Raw genomic sequence first — 24,912 nt, forward strand, 5'->3', positions numbered from 1 at the left:
GCTTATTTTCTCAGTTGCAGAGTGTGACTATTTACCACCAAAGTATATATGTGTAAGAAGTCCTGTTTAAAAGTATATATACACAATAAGTCTTTAAAAAGTAGAGGTATGTCTATTTTTACATTTATTCATTTATTTTGAGAGACAGTCCCATTTTGTCACCCTCGGTAGAGTGCTGTGGCATTATAGCTCACAACAACCTCAAACTTGTGGGTTTAAAGCTTCCCTGGTGGCTGGGATTACAGGTGCCTGCCACAGTGACCAGCTATTTTTCAGAGATGGGGTCTCGCTCTTGTTCAGGCTAGTCTTGAACTTCTGAGCTTAGGCAATCCACCCGCCTTAGCATCTCATAATGCTGGGATTACAGGCGCGAGCCACTGTGCCCCACCAGGTGTGTGTATTTTTAAAAGAATTTTTCCCAGCTATAATCTCGGATTACTCTACTGGCCTGGCCTACTTCACTAGAGACATAGTCAGTTTATCTTAGCATACAATGACTGTCAGTGGCACATTCTAGGGTCCTCCTGGATATTTTGTATTATTAGGAAATTAACAGAATTTTTCTGTTTTTAAATTTTTTGGTGGCAGAATACCAGCTTATGCCTTTTGAGATAGCTCAGCTAAGGCTATGCTTTCCTTTTGCCTTCTGATAGTCTTTCATTAGTTAGGAAGATGGAAAGGATTTACCCTTAGACAAATTCTGGAAATAACACTTCCTTAGATCATTGATAATCCATTTCCCACTTTTCAGAATTCCCGACCATCCATCAACAATTAAGTACTACATACCTGTTTGTATAATATGAATATGTATAATATGAATACTAACTTATAAATTCAAACACTTCAAACACTTTACAAATAACCGATAGAGATCTCTAACTTAGAGAGTGGCTGACCCGAATTATATGGAGTTCTAAAGGACAAAAATGTTATTAATTTGAAGACTTTACAACTCATTCTTTATTTTCCTACACAGTTTCATAAACAAGAAGAGACATTTTAGACATCCAGGAAAATGAAATTATTACTTGAAATTTTGTGTTGAATGTAGCATGTTAAGTTATACTATGTCTTAGGCATTATACCAACTGCTGCAGAAATATTTAACTGAAGAATTGACAGCAATTTTCAAGAAACATACAAAACGTAAGGAAGACAACTTACAAAAAACTAATAGATAATGCAATTTGAAATGTGCTGCAAAGAGAGTGTTTACAAAATACTATGATGCAGATAAAACAGAATAGAAAATGCAGTATACATAGGAAAGAATTTTTAGAAAAAAAATACTTTATGAGTTACTAAATGATCCTCTGAAATCATTTAGGGATATCTTTGTCTATTTTCCCTGGCAGTGGAGAAACTCGCTATTTGTGGTGAACATATCTTGCTCTGTAAGCCTCTATCTTGTATTTACTCATAAACCTATCTTTCCTTTCCTCAGTAAACTTTGTTCCATATCTGCCTTAAAAAGCATAAAAACAAAATCCAGTGAAGTCATTTACACTATTCAAAGCCACAAAGACCATTAGTTTTGGTGGGAATAAACAGCAGAGATTTTAAAAACTGCCTGTAACTTTTAAGGAATTTTTGCTTTCCTTATTGTTTGGGGCTAAATATTGCACTCGTACTTTGATTACTAAATTTTTTTCCATTTATCCTTCCATTCTTCCAAATGGTTCTATTTGAAATACATGACCATTTGCTGATGAGTAAAAGAAGGATATCATAATCCTGACTATAATATACCAGTTTACTTTACCACCATTTCTCAAACACATATACTTAAGTGCTAGTAACCTTTTAATCGTGGATATTTTTGAATTTGTAAGTAATAATAGAAGTTGAAGGGAAAAGAGGTTAAATGTAGTTCTTGTGATTATATAGTGATCTTGAATGTCAAAGCTAATACTAAATTTCACATCTTTTGATTTATAATATGAATGAAATTTCTTCCGTGATATTACTTCGCTTTAATGATACTGTGTTTTGCACATACTCCAGAAGGAGTAGGCTTCAGAGGAAGGTCCTAGGTCTGGAGTGGCAGTTGTGTGGGTGCATGAGTGTGAGTGGGAGAGCAGATTGTTTGAAAAGTGGAACTTTTAGATTATTATTTAGCACTGAACCGTCAAATGTGTCTCCTTTTAAGGAAATATATATATATATTTGATTTTAATACATGCCTGCATTCAGAATGGCAAGGTAGGTACCTCCTGAGTGGGATCATCCCTGTGCATGTATGTTCCTGAGCATAGTAGTGAACCTTTTTCATTGACTAAGATAAGAATTTCTTATTAGGGAATGAATTGTGTCTTCTCAAAATTCACATATTAAAGCCCTAATCTCCAACATGGCTATACTTAGAGATAGGGATTTTAGGGAGGTGAGATCTTAAGAGCAGGGCCTTAATCCAATGGGATTAGTGTCCCTATGAGATGAGGAAATGACAATGAATATTTCTCTCACTCCACAAGTATAGAAGAAAGGCCACGTGAAGACACGGCAAGCAGATGGCCATTTTCAAGTTAGGAAGAAATCAACCTTGCTGACATCTTCACCTTGGACTTCTAGAAAGGAACTACAAGAAAATAAATACCTATTTTTTTTAAGACACACAGTCCATGGTATTCCATTTTGGCATCTCAAGCTGACTAATATATTACTTAATGGAAAGAAGTAGTATATCCTGAGTTTATCCTTTGATCTCATTGGCCTCAACATCTATAGAATGTTATATGGCTAGCTGAAACTGGATTTTTTTTCCTGAAAATATTATATTTTCGAAGGGCTGATAAGCTCCTTGTTTTGAAAGCTAGAAAAACAATGGTGAGAAACTTCCTTCTGGCAAAGAGAAGATGACTCTATCTAGTAATTTCATATAATGAAAATGTCTTTGAAAATGTCTAAATATCCATTATCCCTGGATAATGAATATTACCTGGTATATTTTAACGTTGTTTGCTCAGTATACTCCTTAAATCCATGTACAGAATGTACTGTGACTAATGCAAACAGAGCAGCCATGAGATCTATTTCATTAAGAAAAGATTATGTAGAGATTCTGAAAATTTCCCATGAATCTTTGATGCACAATTCATCCTTAATTAAAAGCAAACATCCTGGCTTCTTGGGATTAGGCCACCTAATTATACAAAAATTAAAAAATAAAAAAGAGAGAATGTGTTGATGAAGGGTTTGAGTAAAAAGTGAATAAAATTTCATCAGAATTTATCCAAAATGAATACCATTCCAGAAAGCGTGATGCAACAATAAACATATAAAACATTTTGAAATAATCTATACTTCAAATTCCCCAAGATCATGAAGAATTAAAATCCAAAAACCAGAAGTTAAGCTAATGAAGCTCTGAGGAAAAAGTGCAGATGCAGAAAGATTGTTGGTCTAGATTACAGAGGATAATTTATCTGAGATTTCACCATTTATTCTGACCTCTCCTACTAATTCACTGTGTAACCACAGGCAAGTACATTAATCCTTCTGTGATTTCATTTATGCCTTTGTCAAATGGAAATAATAACACCTACTTCATGGGAGTATTTGAAGGTTTAATTAAGTTAGTCCTTTGAGCTTCTTAGACGAAAGTGGCTATAGAAATGCAAAGTGCAATTATTAAAGTCATTTCTCCTTTTCCTGTATGGAACATGGTGATTGAAACACATTTATTTTAATTGGAAAAGTGACTAATTGTCTAAAGAAACCCTTCCTTATAGTGTGTGATACAAAGGTCAAATCTCTTTGCAGTAAATTGGATCATAATCTAATTCTTCATTTAGTAACAACAACAAAAAATATAATCTATGGCAAAAGAATTAGATATTTCAAGAATCATTTATATATCAAAATTATAACATCTTGAGCTAATTAATAGCAACAGAGTTTAGCTTATAGTCTTACCCTGAAATGTGTTTTCTTTCACACCATTAGCTCTAGTCTTGATTCAGTTTCCCAGACCTCTTTGTGGTGAATGGATTACCTTTCTTTTTTGGTTAAAAAGCAGTGCTATATAAGTAAGAAGGATGCTAACTCTCTGAAAACAGTTTCTAGATATTCACCCTTACCTGGGGCATGACCGTGTAATCAAGAGGCTTACACTCAGGCCAGTGGGAGGTAGGAGTTAAAAGGCCCCAGTGATTTCCCCAGTGGAAAATCACTCACAGCAATCATGTTGGTTGGAGAGAGTGGTGAGGAGCCAGGATGCAAGGTTTTGAACACAAGTAGTATGATGTGAAGCTCTGAAGATGATTCGACAGAGAAGTTAAGGAATGGTGAAGCCTGACAAGAGATTCAAAGCAGCAGTGGGTGGATGCAGTGGCTCACGCCTATAATCCTAGCACTCTGAGAGGGTGAGGTGGGTGGATTGCTTGAGTTCAGGAGTTCGAGACCAGCTTGAGCAAGAGTAAGACTTCATCTCTACTAAAAATAGAAAAACTATCTGGGCATTGTGGCAGCCACCTATAGTCCCACCTGCTCAGGAGGCTGAGGCAGGGATATGTCTTCAGCCAAGAGATGGAGGCTGCTATGAGCTATGATGCCACAGCACTCTACCCAGGGTAACAGAGTGAGATTCTGTATCAAAAAAAAAAAAAAAAAAAAACCAAAGAAATATGAGCAGTAGTGTTGTTAGGATGAATGGATAATAAGCAGCAATGAAAAGTAAAGAGAAGCAAAACCCACCTCCCAGACCTAGGGGTATGGAAGCCAGAAGGAGGGGAAATGATCCTCTTTTGAATGAGGAAGTTGTGTCCTTTGAGGAGAGGCAGGTTTTCATTAGACTCAGCACTGATTGAACTCTAGAATCTCTTCATAAACTTTATTTATTGATTTATTTGTTTTCAGAGTTGGGGTCTGGCTCTTTAACCCAGGCTGGAGTGCAGTGGCACAATCATAGCTCATTGCAGCCTAGAACTTTAGGGTGGAAGCAATTCTCTTGCCTCAGTCTCCTGAGTAACTGGGACTGCAAATTCATGCCATTACACTCAGTCTAATTTATTTTTATTTTTATTTTTTGTAGAGATGGGGTCTCATTATATTATCTATCTGATCTTGAACTCTTGGCCTCAAGCTCCTCCCATCTCAGCCTCCTAAACTGCTGGGATTACAGAATTGAGCCACTACTCCTGGTCTTCCTCAGGAACTTTAAAGGCAATACTGCTGCTAGGCTCTATTTCCAAGCAATTAAATCAGAATCTGTAGGAGTAGATTCCAAAGAAAAGAATGAAAATGCAAAAAAAAAAACAGATTCAAAGATAGCCAGAAGATTTTTGACAAAAAAGCAAAGGCAATGCAGTGGTGAAAAGATACTCTTATCAATCAACAAGGAACATTGGGACAGTTAGGAATTATTCACAGAAATTAACTCAGACATAACTTGCAGAAGACACATCAAAGACTAGTATCCAAGAATAAAATTCAGTGATAAGAATAAAAACAGACTAAAGACCTTAATCACCAGAGATAATATACAGATGGTAAATATGCATATGAAAAGAAGCTCCTCATCAGTATGTCATCAGAGAAAGGCAAATTAAAGTGACAATGAAATATCACTACACCATTAAAGTGGCCAAAATCCAAAACACTGACAGCATCAAATGCTGGTGAGGATATGAAGCAACAGGAACTCCCATTCATTGCCAGTGTAAAATAATACGGCCACTTAGGAAGACAGTTTGGCAGTTTCTTACAAAACTAAACACACTCTTCCCACACACTACATATAAACACACTCCTATAATAAGATCTAATAATAATTTTCCTTAGTGTTTACCCAGTGATCGAAAACTTACATTAACACAAACCCTACGTACAGATGTTTATAACAGCTCTCTTTATGTTGTCAAAATTAAGGACTAATCACAAAGTCTTTAAGTGAGTGAGTGGATAAATAAACTGCGATGATCTAGACAATGGAATCTTACTTGGTGCTAAAAGAATTAACTGTCAAGTGATAAAAAGACACATAGAAAACTTAAATGCATAACACTAAGTCACAGAAGCCGATCTGTGAAGCCACATGCTGTATGATTCCACAATGTGACATTCAGAAAAAAGCAAAACAATGGAGACGATGAAAAGACCTGTGGTTGCCAGGGGTGAGGAGAGAGGGAGGGAGAAGAGAAGATGTATAGGGCAGTAAAATTACTGGGTATGAGACTCTCATGGGGGATACAGGCCAGTATACATTTGTCTTCCAAATCTATAAAATGTACGACACCAAATGTGAATGCTAATATAAAGTATGTATGAACTCCAGGTGATAATGATACATCAGTGTAGGTTTATCAGTTGTAAAAAATAGACCACTCTGGTTGGGATGTTGTTAAAGTGGAGTCCATGCGTGTGTGTGAGAAGGGGGTGTATGGGAAAGCTCTGTACCATTGGTGCAATTTTGCTTTGATTCAAAAATGTGTCTAAAACATAAAGTTTATTTTTTAAAAGCAAGCAAAAAAATAAATAACTCCTCTCTAGGAGATTGAGTTAGGTTTAAGAACTACTGTAAGTAGGTTTCAGTTAGCTCAAGGGGAAGGGAACATTGAGAACAGAAGTTAGAAAGATAGGAGACTATGTTTATGACCCCTTTTGAGTTCTAGTGGCACTCCAGTTGGAAGCCAAAAGTCTAAAAGTGGATATAAAATGCCATTGGGAATTAGATTGAGCTCTGGTCTGAGGCTTCTTGGAACATTAAGAAGTAGGACCTGTTTACCTCAGGCTGTGGACCTGAGGAGACAGCAGGTTCTTGCCAGGAATACAGAGTTACCTTGCCTTGCTTTTATTCCTTACTAAGAGACACAGGAGCAGAGGAGAGGGAAGAGTTTATTCTTAGCAAGCAGGGCCTTCTTTTGACCCTTGACATTAGGGAGCGGTGATAAGTATAAACCACAATCCAGAATATCTCTTTTTGTTTGCTTTATTTTTCACTTTTTTGATAGATACCCAAAATACCAGCCGTAATATGTTTCCCTATTTTTAAAAATAGCTCTGATTGATATACCTCATAAAGAATTGTGAGTTATTTCAGGATCATTTCTCATACTTAGAAAACCTGTATCTCCTGTAAGTCTGTATGCCTCAGGCTTTTACAAACGAGGGATTCAGTATTAGCTGGTGTTTCAGAAGACACTCAATAAAAGTGAAATCGTCTTAAAACAGCCTGCCTGCTAATGGTCGGAAAGGTAGAAACTGGCCCCTCTGCTGGGTGTCAACACTCGACAGGACCCTTCTGAGGATTCAGTTCTATAGCCGGGTCACTTGACTATCTGAAAGTTGCTGGTGAAATGACACTTTATAGCTCCTGTGGTTCTGAGGGCCTAAGTTATAGAAAAGAAAAATGTACAGTGTCAACATGAACTGAAGACTATGTGATTTGATTTAATAACTGGGAAAGTCAATAAAGGGAAGGTAGTTTTTAGATGTAGAAGATGACATTTTGGACTTAACTTTTCATACTCTCTCTTTATACTAGGGTACTTGTGTGGCTTTCAGGAAGACAACGTACATGGCATAGGAACGTGGGAAAATGGCCTAATACATCTAAAGTAAGCAGAATCAATGCCCATGTCATATGCAGCACTGCAAACTTTATGCCTTCTTTTCTCAACTCTGTTCTGTTTCCTTAGACCATTACATCACTCTTCTGAGGCATTTATGATATTTTTCTGGCTGAAGCAGTGGGTGTAGGCAAAGCTCTGCAGGATGTTCTGGGGAGACTCCAAAGGCAAGTTACTTATGACTACAACAGATGTTGATGATTTTTATGGAAATGCTGACTTCATATTGTGAATCTCTACCTCTCTTAGGGAAAAGTAAGGAATTTCCAATTGCCTGCTAGCTTGAGAACAGAAGGGCCAAACAGTGTAGCTACAAAAGTAGAACCCTAAAATTCTGATGAGGAAGAAAATGTAACAGAGAAGATTATCTCAGTTGTTATTAGAGAGACAGACAATTTCTCTCTTAATGGTTCATTATTTGGTTATGGCTACACAGATATAATTAGGGATGAGGCAAAAAAAAAAAATGTAACCCTACATTCCAAAATACTCAAATCTATTTACATCTGATTTAAAACAAAATAAGCTGACCTCAGAAGTACAAGTGGATACTACGAATTAATATTCCCCGCCCCGTTGTTATTAGTGTAGTATTACTATTGGTATTAATAATAGCAGAATAGTCATAGTAGAAGTTGTAGAAATTCTTATGTTTACTTGACAGGTAAAAATAATTCAGGCATTTAGCTTGTGTTACTACAGACTCAAGATGGCATTTTATTTAACCCAATACTTAATCATTGTGTTTAAACAGACACATATTTAATACTATTTGGTATATAAAACATAACATTTAAAGAAATTCCGAAATAAGTATTGAAATAAATAACCAGACCGTACCGGACATTGAGATATGCAATCTAGAATTCTTACTTTGAGAAAGTTTTTTTTTCATTGATTGCTTTATTTCGTTTGTTCATTCATTCATTCCATTTACATTTATTGTCAATCTACTATATTCCAGGCACTAATTTAGGCACTGAAACTGAAAACACGAGTAAGACATCAGTGGTCTCCGTCAGGATACAACGTACTCTCTGTTTGGCAGTGTATGAAAGTAAGGGAAAGTAAGTCAGTTCAGTGATGTGAGATTGAATCACACCAATGGGTCTGATTAACAAGTTCCCAACAAATGATCGACTGGGAATTTAAACCTACCAAGCTCATAGTGAGAAGCAGAGTTGTTCTCATTATGTTCAGTGACTACTTCTGATCTCACAAAATTCAAGACATTGTCAAATACTGTGGGATGCAAAGTTCATAAAAGCAGCCCCTTGGTCTGCCTTTAATCAGCTTTTATGTCTATGGTAATTAGCATCTAGTTTATTTAACAGATACAGCTTTCATAAACACACCATAAATATTTTCTAAATGGAGAATGGATCCCCTCAATTCAGCATGCATCTAAGCTAAACTTCACACGTCAATTCTTACTGAAATCTTTATCTTCTTGCATTGCCTGGTTTCTTTTCTTCCTTTATTATGTATTCTGATCTACCTTGTTTGGGTGAAATGGAAACATTAAGTTTCAAGAAGTTTTCATTAGATAAAAAAGTTTCAAAATCAGTCTACAGTAAGCCCCAGACAGAGTAAGTGCCCTGGGAGGTATTTTAGTATAGTCTAAACATGTTTATATGGTAATAAATAATCCAGTTTCCTTAAGGGATTCATTAGAGGAAGCTTTCCTTCTATTTCTTGGAACCACCAGAAATGGTATCATGTCTCCAGAGTAATATGCAGAACCTGAGTAGAGGTGGTGAAAATGTTGGTTCAAACACAGGTTTATTTGATTAGAATTTACTGCATCATTAGTTAGCTTCTGACAGAGTTTAGTGTAACAAAACAGCTCATACATATTTGAGAAAGTAATTAATTGAACTATAAGGCTCAGGGCAAGTTTTGTCTGTTTCCTAAACATGTGAACTTATCCTTTCTTTAAAATCATTTTACCCAAATCACCATATTCTCCTGTACAGAAGAAAAACACATATTTATTTAATAAATTTGTCTGACCATTCTATCTTACTTTTGAATGTTGATGCTCTATCTGGAATTATTTGGGCCAAGCAAGCTTTACATTGGACCAAGAAACATTAGTAAAGATTTTTGATAACAAGAGAGGAGAAAGGATAATTGTGGACACCAGATAAAATTAGAGGAAAAAGGCTTCTATTATGCATTTGTGGACAAGGACGAGGCCACTATGACTGGATTAGAGGAAGTACATTGGGGAATACTTGAAACAAGATTGTATATGGCAGGAGATTCAGTCAGAGCACCTTAAAACGGATGTAATGGCAACAGCGAGCCGTGTTTTGTTACTGCGCAGCACTAGGTCATAATGCTTTATGGAGGTGAACCTGACCGAAGAGTGCAGGTTAGAATCTTTTTGTGGAGAGTTTGGAGGAAGAGACAACTTCCAGCAGCACTTTGTGGTCTATTTTGTAGGTAGAACAGGGTGCTATCCTCTATCACTCGTGGCATTTGTGTGAGTCAGGAAGATGGTGGAGAAACTATTTTGGAAGAAACAATAGCATATGTTTCTATTTCAGTGAGAGTTCGGACATAAGGAATGAAGGTGTTCAATCCAGTTAAGTAGGTTTTGTACTTTAAACAAAACCAACATGTTTTCTGACAATCAAGGCTTGACATAGAAACATTTTTAAAAGTAGGTAAAAGTAAGTTTGCATTTATTGGAAGTAGTGAGAGTTTGTGACCAACTGTTCTACTCCTCCCTGGGTGAAGTTCATCTATCCCTTTGTGGTAGACTCTGAGGGAGGCCCCTGCAAAACTCAAGCTCCACATGGCAGCTTTTGAAAGCTACCAGTAGTGCCCAATGCTTTTTCATTCACAGAAAACAAGAAACTTGCTCAAAGATATACCATTAGACATTACTTCAGAATAAATATTCCACCCCTTCCAAGAGTTGTTCGTACTACATGAAGAACTTTTTTTTTTTTGAGACAGAGTCTCAATCAGTAGCCCCGAGTTGAGTGCCATGGCATCATACCTTATAGCAACCTCAAAATCCTGGGCTCAAGAGAGCCTCTTGCCTCAGCTTCCCAATTACCTGGGACAATAGGTGCCTGTCACAATGCCTGGCTACTTTTTCTATCTTTAATAGAGACGGGGTCTTGCTCTTACTCAGGCTGGTTTCAAACTCCTGAGCTCAGGCGATCCACCCTCCTTGGCCTCCCACAGTGGTAGGATTACAGACAGAACTAATGGTTTTAGATATGGTAGGGGGATTACTTAACCACTCAGCCTTCTTTTTCTTCAGTTATCAAGGTGGCATTATTCTATGTCGAACACTGTGTCAGGCCCTGACACATAAAAAAATTAACTCATTGACGGCACTCCTGAGGAGTCCGCACAAATGTGAAGAAAACAAATAATTGCAAATTGATGTGATACTTTTGACAATAAAAAAATTAATACTATGGAAATGCAAAAGAATGACTATTTCATATGCATTGGGGAAATAAGACAATATTTGAAGTGAATGCTGAAAGACGAATAGAAATGCATTGAAAGGAAGGTAGAAGTCAACCTTGAAAGTTAATGATGAGGGAAAGTATGCACCCTGCCCTTTCGTCTGACTTGGAAAATAAGGGCTTGCTTGCTCAGGGCATGTTTTATAAAGTCATAGCTGATGGAAGTCATAGCCCTTGACCAAAAAAAAAAAAAGGAGAACTGGGAGAGGAAGCAGAGGTCAGTAAAGAAAAATGAAGCATTTCAAAACCAGACACCGGGTTCTGGGTGAAGAGATGGAGATCAGAGTTGATTGAATGAGTGTGGAAAACAGAGGGCTAACTGAACACATCGGAAGATAATTGCTAAGAAAAAAAGATCTGAATAGGCATGGATTTACATAATTTGATTTTATCATTTCTTAAAAATCTGATAATGTAAGATACCGTTCAATTTCTTTTTCAGTGCTTCATATTCCATGAGAAGTTTCTAACTGAGTTTAGTAAAGACACTTGAGAGAGAGTGAACATACTTATTTTTTATTATTTTGGGGCTTACTTTGGATTGGAATATAACAGGTAAATCTTCTCAAGTCCTTCAGGGGGAAAAATCAAGGTAAACGTCACCCACAGAAACAGCCTCAATTCTCTGCTCAGCATGATTTTATCTTTGTAGGTGAGACTGGAGCTTTTTATTTCTTTCAATACAAAAATTTTTTTAAAAATAATTTTCCGAAGCTGTGGATTATATGCATGTCAACTACAGTAGTTTCTAAACTCAGGCAAGTGTTAAAAATCCTTTTTCCCCCTGTTTGTGTGTTGCTACAGTAGCTAATTTCAGAAGAGTTTGCAGTTAAATTTGATGGAGCACACTGCATCTGCTCAATTCCAGGCAGATTCTAATGGTGCTGCCAAATGCCCGCATTAGAATTAGAAGAGAATGTTCTCCAGACTCAAATAGATGTAGGCCATTCCTCATAATAGAGACTCTTGGGTCACTGAATCTGGCAAGAATGTGCCTGAAAGGCTTGATCACAGAAAAATAACTGGGTTTAATCCAAATGTAAAAAATTCTCTTCTGATGTTTTAGTTCTTCTAGAAAAAAAAAAAAAAAAAAAGACAAATAACCTTTACTGCTAATACTAGTCTATTTCCTTTCTCTCTGATGCAAGCTGGAATTCTTGAGGATTGTAAGAAAGATACAGATATTCAGTGCTTGTTATAAAGGTACTAATAAATTTGGGTTTAAATTAGATTGAATTGATGTAGTAGTGGTATTTTGGGTTGTGACTTTATTTAAGAATTTGAAAACCTTCTACCAGAAAGAATATACATAGACACATTAAATTTAGGATATATGTTTTGGGGGTTCAGCTATTCCAAAAAGTGTACTGTCGAACTGTTAAGTTAAAAAAAAAAACAAAAAAACAACAAACTTCTGGGTGGCACCTGTGGCTCAGTGGGTGGACACCGGCCCCATATACCGAGGGTGGTGAGTTCAAAACCAGCCCCGGCCAAACTGCAACAGAAAAAAAGCCTGGCATTGTGGCCGGCACCTATAGTCCCAGCTAATCAGGAGGGTGAGGCAAGGGAATCGCCAAAGCCCACGGATTTGGAGGTTGCTGTGAGCTGTGATGCCACAGCACTCTACCGAGGGTAAATAAGTGAGACTTTGTCTCAAAAAAAAAAAAATAAATAAATAAATAAAAAACTTCTGCAATAAATAGTAGCAATATTTGGTTCATGGATTTCTGGAGTCAGAAAGAAAGAGGTCAACGTTTTTACGTGAATTAGGTGGTGACTTTCCACTCTGTGAATGAATGCATGATGGCAGGAAGCATCTGGGGTGAGACCTCCCTTGACTGTCCCTTCTAAACATCATCTTCTACTCCACCTTGCTCCTAGCAAACACTTGATCTCTCTTTATTATGCAGATATTTTTATTTCCTTCACAACCATGTATCAATCAGACCTGATTTCTCATTATTGTTTTAATTGTTGCAGCCTGTTCCTGTTAAAATGTAAGCAACCTATTTCCATTAGAATATAAACATATGAAGACCTTCACTGTTGACATCTATATTCCTAGAATCTAGAACAGGTGTCCTCAAACTGCGGCCCGTGGGCCACATGAAGCGGTGTGAATTGTATTTGTTCCCATTTTGTTGTTTACTTCAAAATAAGATATGTGCAGTGTGCATAGGAATTTGTTCATGGTTTTTTTTTTTAAACTATAGTCTGGCCCTCCAACGGTCTGAGGGACAGTGAATTGGCCCCCTGTTGAAAAAGTTTGAGGACACCTGATCTAGAAGGTCATGTGGTTTGTAGTTTGGTTTTGTATTTATTTATTCATTCATTCATTTGGTCATTCATCCATTGAGATAGAGTCTCTCTCTATTGCCTGGGCTACAGTGCCAGGGTTTCAGCCTAGCTCACAGCAACCACAAATTTCTGGGCTCAAGCAATTCTCCAATGTCAGCTTCCTGAGTAGCTGGGACTACAGGCATCCCCCGACATGCCTGGCTAATTTTTCTATTTTTAGTAGAGATAGGGTCTCCCTTTGCTCAGGCTGGTCTCAAACTCCTGACCTCAAGTGATCCTCCTGCCTCTGCCTCCCATAGTGTTTAGTTTTTGAATAAATAATATAGCATTACCTGGTGGTGAAGAAGAGTGCACGTGAGTCTAGAATGATGCAGACAACTAACCTCACATGCATGGCTGGGATATGCTAAACGTTCACAGCAGGCTTCAACTTAAAATGGCCAGAGTTTCCTTCATTCAACTCATTTCTTGCTCCATTTTCAAGACTTTTGTCAATATTGTATTTATTTTCTGAAAATGTCTGCTTATATTTAATACCTCTAAGTCTGAATTGTGGTAGAAAACAATATATATTAATATCATGGCAATATTTTAACCACTTAACAGGTGCAAGCCCTGCCAGGCATGGTGCAGCTTGGGTCGGGCTGCAGCTTGATACTGAGCTGCACATAGGCCTAGGGATAAATAGCAAACTTCCTGCAGTGTCAGGATATTCCTGAGAACTCTTTCTTATTCATCATGCTGCTTCACATCGCTAGGTAAGAATAATGCTTTAAGATGTTCGTAGATATGAAAGTTTTCGTGCAGTCTTCTGCCCCTGTTTTATAGCATTTTCAAGTCACGTTTGTTGACAATTTATATTTGTAAAACCTATTTGGCACTTCATGAACTGAGCATCAAAGGATAGGATTTTTTGCCAACCATTTTGGCATTTTGGAGACAAGGCAGACTCCAAACAGGATTAAAATTCTTCTAAACTTGATGAAATTCATCAATGAAAAGGGATAAACTGTATAACATAGTTTCAAGATGTGAATCAGATAAATCAGTTTGGTAAAGTCATTTTTAGGGAAACTTTTCTTTCCAATTGGCTAAACAGTAGAGCAAATAGTTTTCTATTCTTTGTTTACGAGATTTTTCAAGAATTATATTTATCCTTTCTTCGAAAAATAATTTTAGTGAAGTTGGATTTTCCCCATAGGCTAATGTTTTCATTGCATGTTTTCTAGTAAAAATTCAACAATTCCAAAGAACAGATTTCATTAAGCCCCAGACTGTCTATGAAGCTACTGATAATGACAACTTATTAGCTGACAGTTTTATGCTGAGTTTAGTTAACTTTTTGAAACAGAAACCATTCCATTATCTTGATTTCAGTATGGATACAGCTTGCTGACGTGAATGATAATCGTCCATATCTTTAGAATTTTCTAAAAATAACTGTTTGGAGCTCTGAGTAGTCAGTGATTAAGGTTTTTGTATTATCCTATAGCATCCGAATTTTAATCCATACCCCTTGCCTATAGTATTAAGTAGATCAGTTGCTAGCAGCTTTTCCCACAGTCCCTTTACCCTCTGATGGTGGAGAAGGAAGGTACATACACTTTGTCTCTAAGTGTCCCGTCACTGATAGTGTCATAGGACCTTCGTCACAGGGAGTATGATAAAGAATATGATCATATATCTCCCAACAAGTGAACAAGATGACAATTTTGATTCTGTTTTCAAAAGTACACTATTAGAAAATGTTTATCTTTTAGAAACTCCGCAATGTCTAAACTCACCAGATGAAGTATGGCTTTAAAAAAGATGATTTTTATAGGATATTCGTATTAAAAGACTATGATACATAAAACTTGCCTCAGCAGGGAGATAACTGGTTTATTTTGAAATAAAAATCGGCACGATTTTATATAGTTATATTTTTAAAACAGTTATTCTAGGTGAAAAATTGGTACTTATAAGTTCAGTAGTGATTTTCACCAATGCCTAATAAGATATGAAAATCTTATTAGGTAAAGTAATAATAAGTTGACCTTATTTTTTGAAGATAAGTTTTTATCAGAGGGAATAGTATGGAGTGTAAATGATGGAAGGAATCAGAGATTCTGAGGTTTTAAGAACTCTTAACTAATAGCTCATAATTTCATGGTGTAATGCATCTGCTGTTATTATTGCAGTGAAATACTACCATTTCCAAACATGTAAATGTAAGTTTAGGTGCAAGTATTAAGCATCGTGAGTCAAGTGTCACATATACAAATTACACACAAACACAATCAGAATATGAACCTATTATTATTTGAATGATGTAAAAGTTTGGTAATCTGGCTGATTTAAAAAGTACCAGTTCCACTGTTCACTTAGGAGTAAGACTTCCTGAACTTGGAATTCTTTACTGTTTGAATTAAACAGATGATTTAAAAATGTTCATTTCCCTCACAACATTTATCTTACTTGTCAGAGATTGAAACAAAAACAGTGATTAGAGTAAGTTCTTATTTATTTCAGGCACAAAACTGACGATTTATTAATAAAAATGCTTTTAAATTGGAATCTTCAATGCAAATCACATTTTAAACTTATGTTACCCCCACTGCTAGTGACAATAATGAAATCTGTGCTTGCTGTAGCAGCACAAACACTATAAATTGGATGTGGTGATGAAACCTTACATAGAAGACAATAAAATGCTTTACAAGCTGCACACCTCACAAAGAAGCTGTGATCATCCAAACTTTGAATGTATGTGATACCATATAACATCATTTTTAAAAAAAGTAATAACGATCTAGATATCTACTACAGGCCATCTACTCAAAAATTTATTCATTTCTGAAATTGACGTGACCTTCTTTCCTCATACAAATTGTTGACATACAAAATAATAACTGATTATTTTTGTGGTGTGTGTGCAATGACTAGCGAATCTCCTAAATTTTCCAACTCTCAATAGCAGACGAGAACTTATGTAAACTTTCTAAAAGACAAGACACCACTGCAAAAGGATCCAGAGTGGTCATTAATCATGCTACTTCTTTGTAGGCAAGAAATCAAAACAAAACAAACAAACAAACAAAAAAAACCTTTTTAAAATCTTAACAGTTTCAAGATTGTATTATTTAACCCTACAATTTTGACAGCGATATGTATGAGTATGATGTTTTACTGGTGGCATTTGAAATGAATTACCCTTAAATCTTTGCATTTCTTTATGCAGTGATTTATCTCAATTATTATATCTTCATCATTCAGCAAAAATTGTGGCACTATATATTTGTGAAACCAGACATCTACAACAATTTGTTATCTATTATTTATTATGGAATATATTTTTAAATTTTTAAACCCATAAACCCATATTAGTTTCCATAAAGTTGCCTTAGGGCACTATCTTTGATATATGCAAATTACATTTAAACTCAATGACATGTTTGATATATAGAATGATTATATGTTTTGTGGAATTATTAACATAAACGTTATTAAAACTCTTCTTTTTTTGGTTACATTATCTCTGCGCGCGTACATCAAATCAGAGTAACAAAGAATCAGTTTTCCATCTTGTTTTCTGAATGGGTTATTTACACTTTTAAACCTCCCATACAACTCTAAGGTCTTTCCATCATTTTCTTTTGCACAAATTTCACCAATAAACTCTCCAGGGGTCATAATCTAAACACAGAGGACATTACAAAAATTTTCTTTTTGAAGAGTTCTCGTGTGTGCTTCATATGCTTTTAGAGTTCTGAGACAAGAAATTACACAATTGCAAGTTGTGTGTAAAATATTATGTTAAAATACTAATATATTTAATCATGAAAATCAAACTTTGCCATAGAACAAATAAGTGGAGTCAACTCAAGTCCAATTTGTTGACTCAGCAGAATCGTTTGCAAGAGACTGTTGGGTTGCACTCAGTGGGGTGAACAGAGTAACTCAGGTGTACTGAATCAATTTTTATACTCAATGTTAGTTCTCCAATAGACTTGGGTAAAGCAAAGACTCTATGTGGGGTATCTGGTTTGATTTTCTATTTAGTTTGTAATGCTTATGTAGAGGGGTAAGCCAAGAAGATTCTTCCTGACCACACTTGAGAATTGACTCGAGTAATTACGAAGATTAGTTTTCAGTGTGTTTTATAAAAAGTACTACTTACTTTCACAGACGTGGAAAGATACAATTGCACAATGGTGGTTACAATGGTAGAAATACATATTGCCAATAAAATGTTAGCAAGAGATTTAAAAATGACTGTACAGCACCGCATCAGAGAATTGTGTTAACGGCAAAATAATAATTATTATTTTTACATATAAATGAAATCCTTACATCTTTTTCAATAAATAAATGGGAGGAAAGTGTGTTTTTATTTTCCTTCTAAATCCTACCAAAATATTTCCTGATGTGGAGCAAAAGACGGTAAAAAATGACAGAGTTTTTAAAAAAAAGACATTCATGCATTTAAGCCACCATTAGTCTCTGATTCTAATACGAGGCAGATCATTAATCTGTTGCAAAGCTATGACTCTAGCCACTTAAACTCTTTGTAGTGCTTTTCATGACAAGGACGAGATAGGCCTTGTAAATTTAGGAGTTAAGATGTGTTTCCAACATGTTAACTTAGACAAACTCAGCTGTTCCTTGAAACGCCAACTTTACAATAATAATAATAAAAAAAATGCTTTGCTTTGGAGAAATGATGAAAAGTAACAATACAGAAAAAAAACCCAGAAGAGGTCCTACAGAGTTTATTACAAATGATACTGTTTAAATCAACAAAAACAAACCCCATTTGCTTAGGTGTCATCCTCAGTCTTAATGATGTGGAAAAGGGTGACATTGAACAGGACCTGGTGGCCATTGTTCCAGGCATAAAGAGCTCTATCTCTTGCATTGTAGTCAAGCATGGAGATGTGAAAATATTGGTTATGGAAGGGAATGTCTGTGTACTCATATGTGGACGTTTTGGTGGAATAGGAATAATACACCTTGGCTCCAGTTAAGTGGGAATTGGTGACATACAGGGTCCCACAGATCATGAAAGATTCCCCCGCACTTCTCTTGGGGTAGCCAGTGCTCCAGCTCTTTGTCACCTCCAAGGTGTCTTGGTTCAGTTGGCTGATGACAATATTGCCTGCATTCTGGTTAGTGGCATACACAGCCCACAGCCCGATTTCATCAGCCATCAGGTCGATGTCAGAGAATCCGCCCCATGTGTAGGGGTAAACGTTGTGAAAGCCGGCATACTCCAGGCTTCGCTGGGCAAGGACTCTCCCCAAATCAAAGCTGTATTTGATGATGATATTACTTTGATACTTATTAAAATAGAGGGAGCCATTGTAGACAACGTGGTTAGTTCCTGCCCACTTGAAAGGGAGATTGTATGTCCTTGATTCAGCCCCGCTGACAAAGTCTGCAATTGATTTGTACTCACGGACAATTTTATTGTTAGTGTAACTGTCCATGTACCACACCTGAGAAGGAGAAAAAAAAATGAAGTGACCAAGTTCCGTATTTTTCTGAGAATTCCAAAATAAAGACAGTGAGTGTCAACACACACTAATTTCACAGTTCTCAGGCTCCAGAAGTCACATTATTTTACTGCTGACCTGCTGCAGGGTGATAGCATGACAGGCTTTTGTAAAAACATTTGGCATCGTCTATGTGGAAAAGAAATAACTGAATTTATTTCCTTGATGTTAATTTGCTTTTTGCTTTTTCCCTGTTTGTTTTTTAGTGGCTTTTTTGTTTGTTTATTTAGACAAAGTCTCACTCTGTTGCCCTGGTGTAGAGCGCCATGGCATCCTGGCTCACAGGACCTCAAACTCTTGGGCTCAAGTAATCCCCTTGCCTCAGTCTTCCGAGTGGCTGGGACTACACATGTGTCTTTTAGTTTTTACCATTTAGGGCATATCACTGAGTGAACCAAACGTATGTTAATGTAAACCACATCATCTGATAGATCAATACAATCCTTAATAAAAACTATAACCTTCAGCAAATTACATTTATTTTGTCTTTTTCTCTGAAAAAAACAGGTTCAATTTTGCATATTCAAATTATTTCTCCTTTACGGATTCTATAAAATCTTCTAGTAACACTTGTTTATTGGATCAGCTTGTAGGTACAACTACCTTTTAATTAAACAATTTTACTAAATTAATAACTAATTCTGTTTGGATGGAAACTTTGAGAATCTTAATTTATGTTGAGTTTTGTAATAGAACATCATCAGAGTTATGACAAGTTTCCACTATATTTATTTACATAATCCAGTCATTGGAAACTTAACAAAAATGCACCCTCAAAAGGTTTCAGTGCTATTTCTTTTAAAATTATATCTGGACTCTAGGGATATTTCAGTTTATTTAATGAATTAGTCAGCCCTTGAGGTTTTTACTCATTTAGTGCTACTTTTTTTTCCCACGCAAAACAGGTAGTAGAAAGAATATACTACAGACAAAGAACTTTGTCAGCTTATAATTAGACTTTTTCAAGCATAAAACAGGACTAAAACCAATCAAGATTAGATGCACTAAGTGGCTGAATTATAGGATGGGACATTTTACTAAAATAGGTTTGCATACATTTGCATATTTTAATGTTATCAAACAGAAAATATTTGTAAACAAGTGAAACATTTTCCAAGTTGATGCCAATAGCCCTGAAGAAAATAAATGGCCCAGTAAAGAAAACGTGTAAATAAAATATAATTCTAAACAAATGTGTGTGGAAACAACATACTCTGTTATTTTTTTCAGACGCTAACGGATCTGTCATCCAAGCACCGAATCGGGTTCCAGACGTCTTGACAGTAATTGGGCCTGTGATTTTCATCAGTTTGCCACATGCTGAAAAAGCACAACACAAACATGTCAGTTGAGCATGGCTGGTGATTCCGACACACATGTTCATACCAAGAGCAAAGGAAGGGGTCATAAAACAAAGCAAATTCGTGGGCTCGATATTACATATGCTGAATAAATTATTCATATTAGGTGCTCTGGAATTAACCACAGTTTGAACCTTGAGTAGTTGCTTCTTCAAAGTTCTAAATCTAAAGGGTAAAATTTTGAAGTGGGAAACTATTTGTATAATTTGGAAATAAATAAATGAGGAAAGTCATTATCGTCATACAGATTCAGTGGCTGCTGCTTCTGAGTGAAGAAGTGGGGCAAATTAAACAAATTGCTCGTGGACCTGTATACCTGATCAACAGCAAACCTTCCCCCTCTTCCTAGCCAGGCTTTGTGGCTATCCATAGCTTATACCACCCAGAAAGAACTCTTACACTGTTTCCCCGAAAATAAGACAGTGTCTTATTCTAAGGTGTGCTCCCAAAGATGCGCTAGGTCTCATTTTCAGGGGACGTCTTATCTTTCCTGTAAGTAGGTCTTATTTTTGGAGGATGTCTTATTTTCGGGGAAACAGAGTACCAATTTTCAGTTTGTATTGGTGAATGATTAGGTCCTGAGAAAGACACCTTTATAAACAATTAAAACGTTCAATCACAATGTACCTGAAAGAGGTGGAATTTTGAAGAGTAAATGTCTTTTATTTTTTGAGACAGAGTCTCATTATGTGACCCTTGGTCGAGTACCGTGGCATCACAGCTTACAGCAACCTCCAACTCTTGGATTTAAGCAATTCTCTTGTTTCAGCTTCCCAGCTGGGACTATAGGCACCCACCACAAGGCCTGGCTATTTTTCGGTTGTACCCTGTTTCCCCCAAAATAAGACAGTGTCTTATTTTAAGGTGTGCTCCCAAAGATGCGCTAGATCTTATTTTCAGGGGACGTCTTATCTTTCCTGTAAGTAGGTCTTATTTTTGGAGGATGGCTTATTTTCGGGGAAACAGAGTACCAATTTTCAGTTTGTATTGGTGAATGATTAGGTCCTGAGAAAGACACCTTTATAAACAATTAAAACGTTCAATCACAATGTACCTGAAAGAGGTGGAATTTTGAAGAGTAAATGTCTTTTATTTTTTGAGACAGAGTCTCATTATGTGACCCTTGGTCGAGTACCGTGGCATCACAGCTTACAGCAACCTCCAACTCTTGGATTTAAGCAATTCTCTTGTTTCAGCTTCCCAGCTGGGACTATAGGCACCCACCACAAGGCCTGGCTATTTTTTGGTTGTACCCTGTTTCCCCCAAAATAAGACAGTGTCTTATTTTAAGGTGTGCTCCCAAAGATGTGCTAGGTCTTATTTTCAGGAGACATCTTATCTTTCCTGTAAGTAAGTCTTATTTTTGGAGGATGTCTTATTTTTGGGGAAACAGGATAGTTGTCATTGTTGTTTGGCAAGCCTGGGCTGGGTTCGAACACGCCAGCTCCTCTGTATGTGGCTGGTGCCCTAGCTGCTGAGCTACAGGCACCAAGCCTGAAGAGTAAATGTCTTAAACAGATGATAATGGGGCCTGGCAGGGGAGTCATGACCACCCAAGGAACAAGACCTCTAAAACACAAGCCGTCCGACCCCAAACTTACACGCTATGAAAGGTGAAGACATGTAAGGCATCATGAAAAATTAATGACTTTCATGAAAGAATTGTCTTTTCTTTTTATTAACCTAGTGGTGAATAAGATCTTAGGAATAGTATGGACTCCATAAATTCCTAAACCAAACCAAATAGAAACCTGGGCATTTTTTTGTGAAAGTTTTAAAATGGAAGATTATAAGTGATTTATTATACACATTGTGAAAAGCATTATAGCTACCCAGAAATGTTGAGATTTAAGGAATCCTCTTTCCTATCCATTTCCACCATCTTTTTCTTTCTGCTATTTTCTTCCTTTTTCATGGTCCTATTTGTTTCACATAGCTCCTATCCTCCTCTGCTTATCTTTAGAACTGATACATTTCTAGTTAGTTCCTGTTGGTTCTTATGTATTTGAAAGGAAAAGAACAGAAATACAAAGCAAATCAAGGACAAAACTAATTCTAGCTTACAGACTATTTTTGGTCTTCTTTTCCTTATATATGCTCCTCATAAAAATAATTTGAAATTGTCAGATACTTAGCTTTGCAATTAGGAAGATGATGACTGATAACATTATATTTTGCATTATTACTTTGGTGACAGCTATGAATTTAGTCATCTCTGGCATTTCCCTAAACCTGAATTGAATACATTTTTGCTCTTTTGTGAAGGAAGCAAAATGTGATGGGATCATTAAACCTGTATAGTGAATTACTTTATGATTTCCTCTGACCTGAATAACCAGGCCAATAACTCAGAAGACGTTATGGCTTTATCTATATTGAAGAGCAAGACCCTGGGTTAAAACCTATTTGAAATATATCAGTTCTACTTGCTATAAACAGATGATCAATATATAAGTAAAGTAGTATCAATTTGAACTAGAAGAAGTTCATCATATTCTGATAGGACCTAGTTGAGTATATCCTTTGAATAGATAATAAGTGAAAGTAATATGATCTTTAATGAAGTCCCACATAAATATTTGAAAATAAATAGATGATAAGAGCATGAAAATTTCAAGTGCCAATAGAGTGAAATAGAGACATCCTCCTCCCCGAAAAACACCACAAAACAAAATATGTGATTGTGTTCTTAAACACAGGAAGGTAATTTTGACTCAAGATAATGAACTAACGTATGATTTCATCTCTTTTTTTCCCATGGTCTCATTCAAATGATAAGAAAGGAGTAAAACATGTGGACAAAAAAACCAAAACCAAGAACCCCAAGCAAAGAGAATGGTACAAGACGTATTCTTGTATTTTCTTAAAACAGGAAGATGTTTTAACACATGTCTGGAAGTCAGAGGGGATGGAGAGTGGCTGTCAAAGACAGAGGAAGGGGAAAGACACACTGGTGTCTTTGCAGAGTAGACGAGAGCTAAGGAGGAAGATGATCTGCCTTGAGGAAGAGACAGAGAGGACATAGAAACAGGGAGAAAGGACATTGAGAGTGAGACAGGGCTCCAAAAACAGGGACACCACTTAAGGCACGCCCTACTAGCCATGGAGTCCATCTTTGTCTGTAGATGTAGGACCCCAGAGGGCAAGTTAAACAAAACAAAACAACATAAAACTTACCTGACAAGTGTTAGGACACTAAGTTGGGTAATGGAGGTTCAGAGCAAGACGCTGCTTAGTGACCTTGGTAGTCTCCCTGCTTACTCTCCAGAGAAAGAAGTGTGGAGCCCTAATTAAAGATACACTTTCCAAGAAGATTTGTTGTTCAAATCTTTAAAAATGAATGGATAACCAAGAATGAGCAGACTTCTTCTAAAGTTTGCAATAAGAATGATAAATGTACTTAAAAACGAGGGCCCCAATAAAAAAGAGTTAATTCAGAGCGCAGTGAGCACTGTGGAAGAAAAACCAGGAAAGAACTACTGGAAATTAAAAGTATAATTTAAATGAAGCCAAATAAGTTGGAAGTTAAAGAGAGTTAGCCCTAAAGTTAAAAAAAAAAAAAAAAAGATGAAAATAAGAGGAAACTTATGGAGACACATAAAGTCAATCCAGAAACTCCAACATCTAAAGAGACAGATTTCTAGAAGGAGGGGAGAGAGGAAAAAAAAGTGGAAGAAAGTTATCAAAGAAAACAACCTCTCCCTATTTCTAAAACCTAAATATTCTGATGAAAAGGGCACACCATCTTTAAAGAAAAAATATCTACATCTAAAAAACTTACTGTGAAATGTTAGAAGATTAAGAATCATTTGAAATTGAAACTTTTCTTTTTTTTTGTAGAGACAGTTTCACTTTACGGTCCTCAGTAGAGTGCTGGGGCCTCACACAGCTCACAGCAACCTCCAACTCCTGGGCTTAAGCGATTCTCTTGCCTCAGCCTCCCGAGTAGCTGGGACTACAGGTGCCTGCCACAATGCCCGGCTATTTTTTGGTTGCTGGTCGGCTGGGGCCGGGGCCGGGTTTGAACCCGCCACCCTCGGTATATGGGGCTGGCGCCTTACCGACTGAGCCACAGGTGCCGCCCTAAAATTGAAACTTTTCAAAGAAAGAGCATGAGCTAGTCACATGAAAAGGGGTAAGAATTAGAGTACAACTGGGCTTATCATCACCAATACTAGATACTAGAAGATAATGTTCAGGGCCTTTATATTTAGGAAGAAAAATCAGCGGAAATAGAATAAAGGTTATTTTCTATTTTCTGGTATGTAAACTTCCAAAAAGTTTACCTACAAAATGCACTATTTCTTAAGAAGTTACTTAAGGATTTATTGCAGCAAAATAAGAGAGTAAACCAAGACAAGCAAAGACATGTGATGAGAAAAACAGTGACATCCTGTTCCAGAATGACAGCAGTGCAGTCAGCCAAAGTACAGTTTGTCCAGAATTGAAAGAAACCCAGCTCCAAAGGGGAGGTCTCCGAAATAAGTGGAATTGATATGGAGATAGATTGCATGAGACCCTCTAGAAAAAAACGGGCATGGTGAAGACAATTATTGATGTATATGGAAGTATTCATTTAAAATTAACTCTAATAATATTCTTTTCTTTTTTTTTTTTTTTCATGGTCTTACTCTGTCGCCCTGAGTAGAATGCT

The 24,912-nt window shown here is 36.6% G+C and overlaps 1 protein-coding gene across 4 annotated transcripts in view; it reads right to left on the bottom strand.

Moving 5' to 3' along the window:
• Window positions 1-16,473: 16,473 nt before the first annotated feature.
• Window positions 16,474-24,912, bottom strand: part of OLFM3 (olfactomedin 3) — a 199,636-nt gene continuing 191,197 nt past the window's right edge. For all 4 annotated transcript variants that reach the window (XM_053592282.1, XM_053592280.1, XM_053592281.1 and 1 more), the window contains 2 exons: window positions 20,111-20,217; window positions 16,474-18,840 (listed from right to left, as the gene is read on the bottom strand). In XM_053592282.1, the coding sequence (XP_053448257.1) occupies window positions 18,163-18,840; window positions 20,111-20,217 (785 nt within the window). In that variant the 3' untranslated portion in view covers window positions 16,474-18,162. The remainder of the gene's footprint in view (window positions 18,841-20,110; window positions 20,218-24,912) is intronic.

Source organism: Nycticebus coucang, chromosome 5, assembly GCF_027406575.1.
Source record: "Nycticebus coucang isolate mNycCou1 chromosome 5, mNycCou1.pri, whole genome shotgun sequence".
Taxonomy (NCBI): Eukaryota; Metazoa; Chordata; class Mammalia; order Primates; family Lorisidae; genus Nycticebus; species Nycticebus coucang.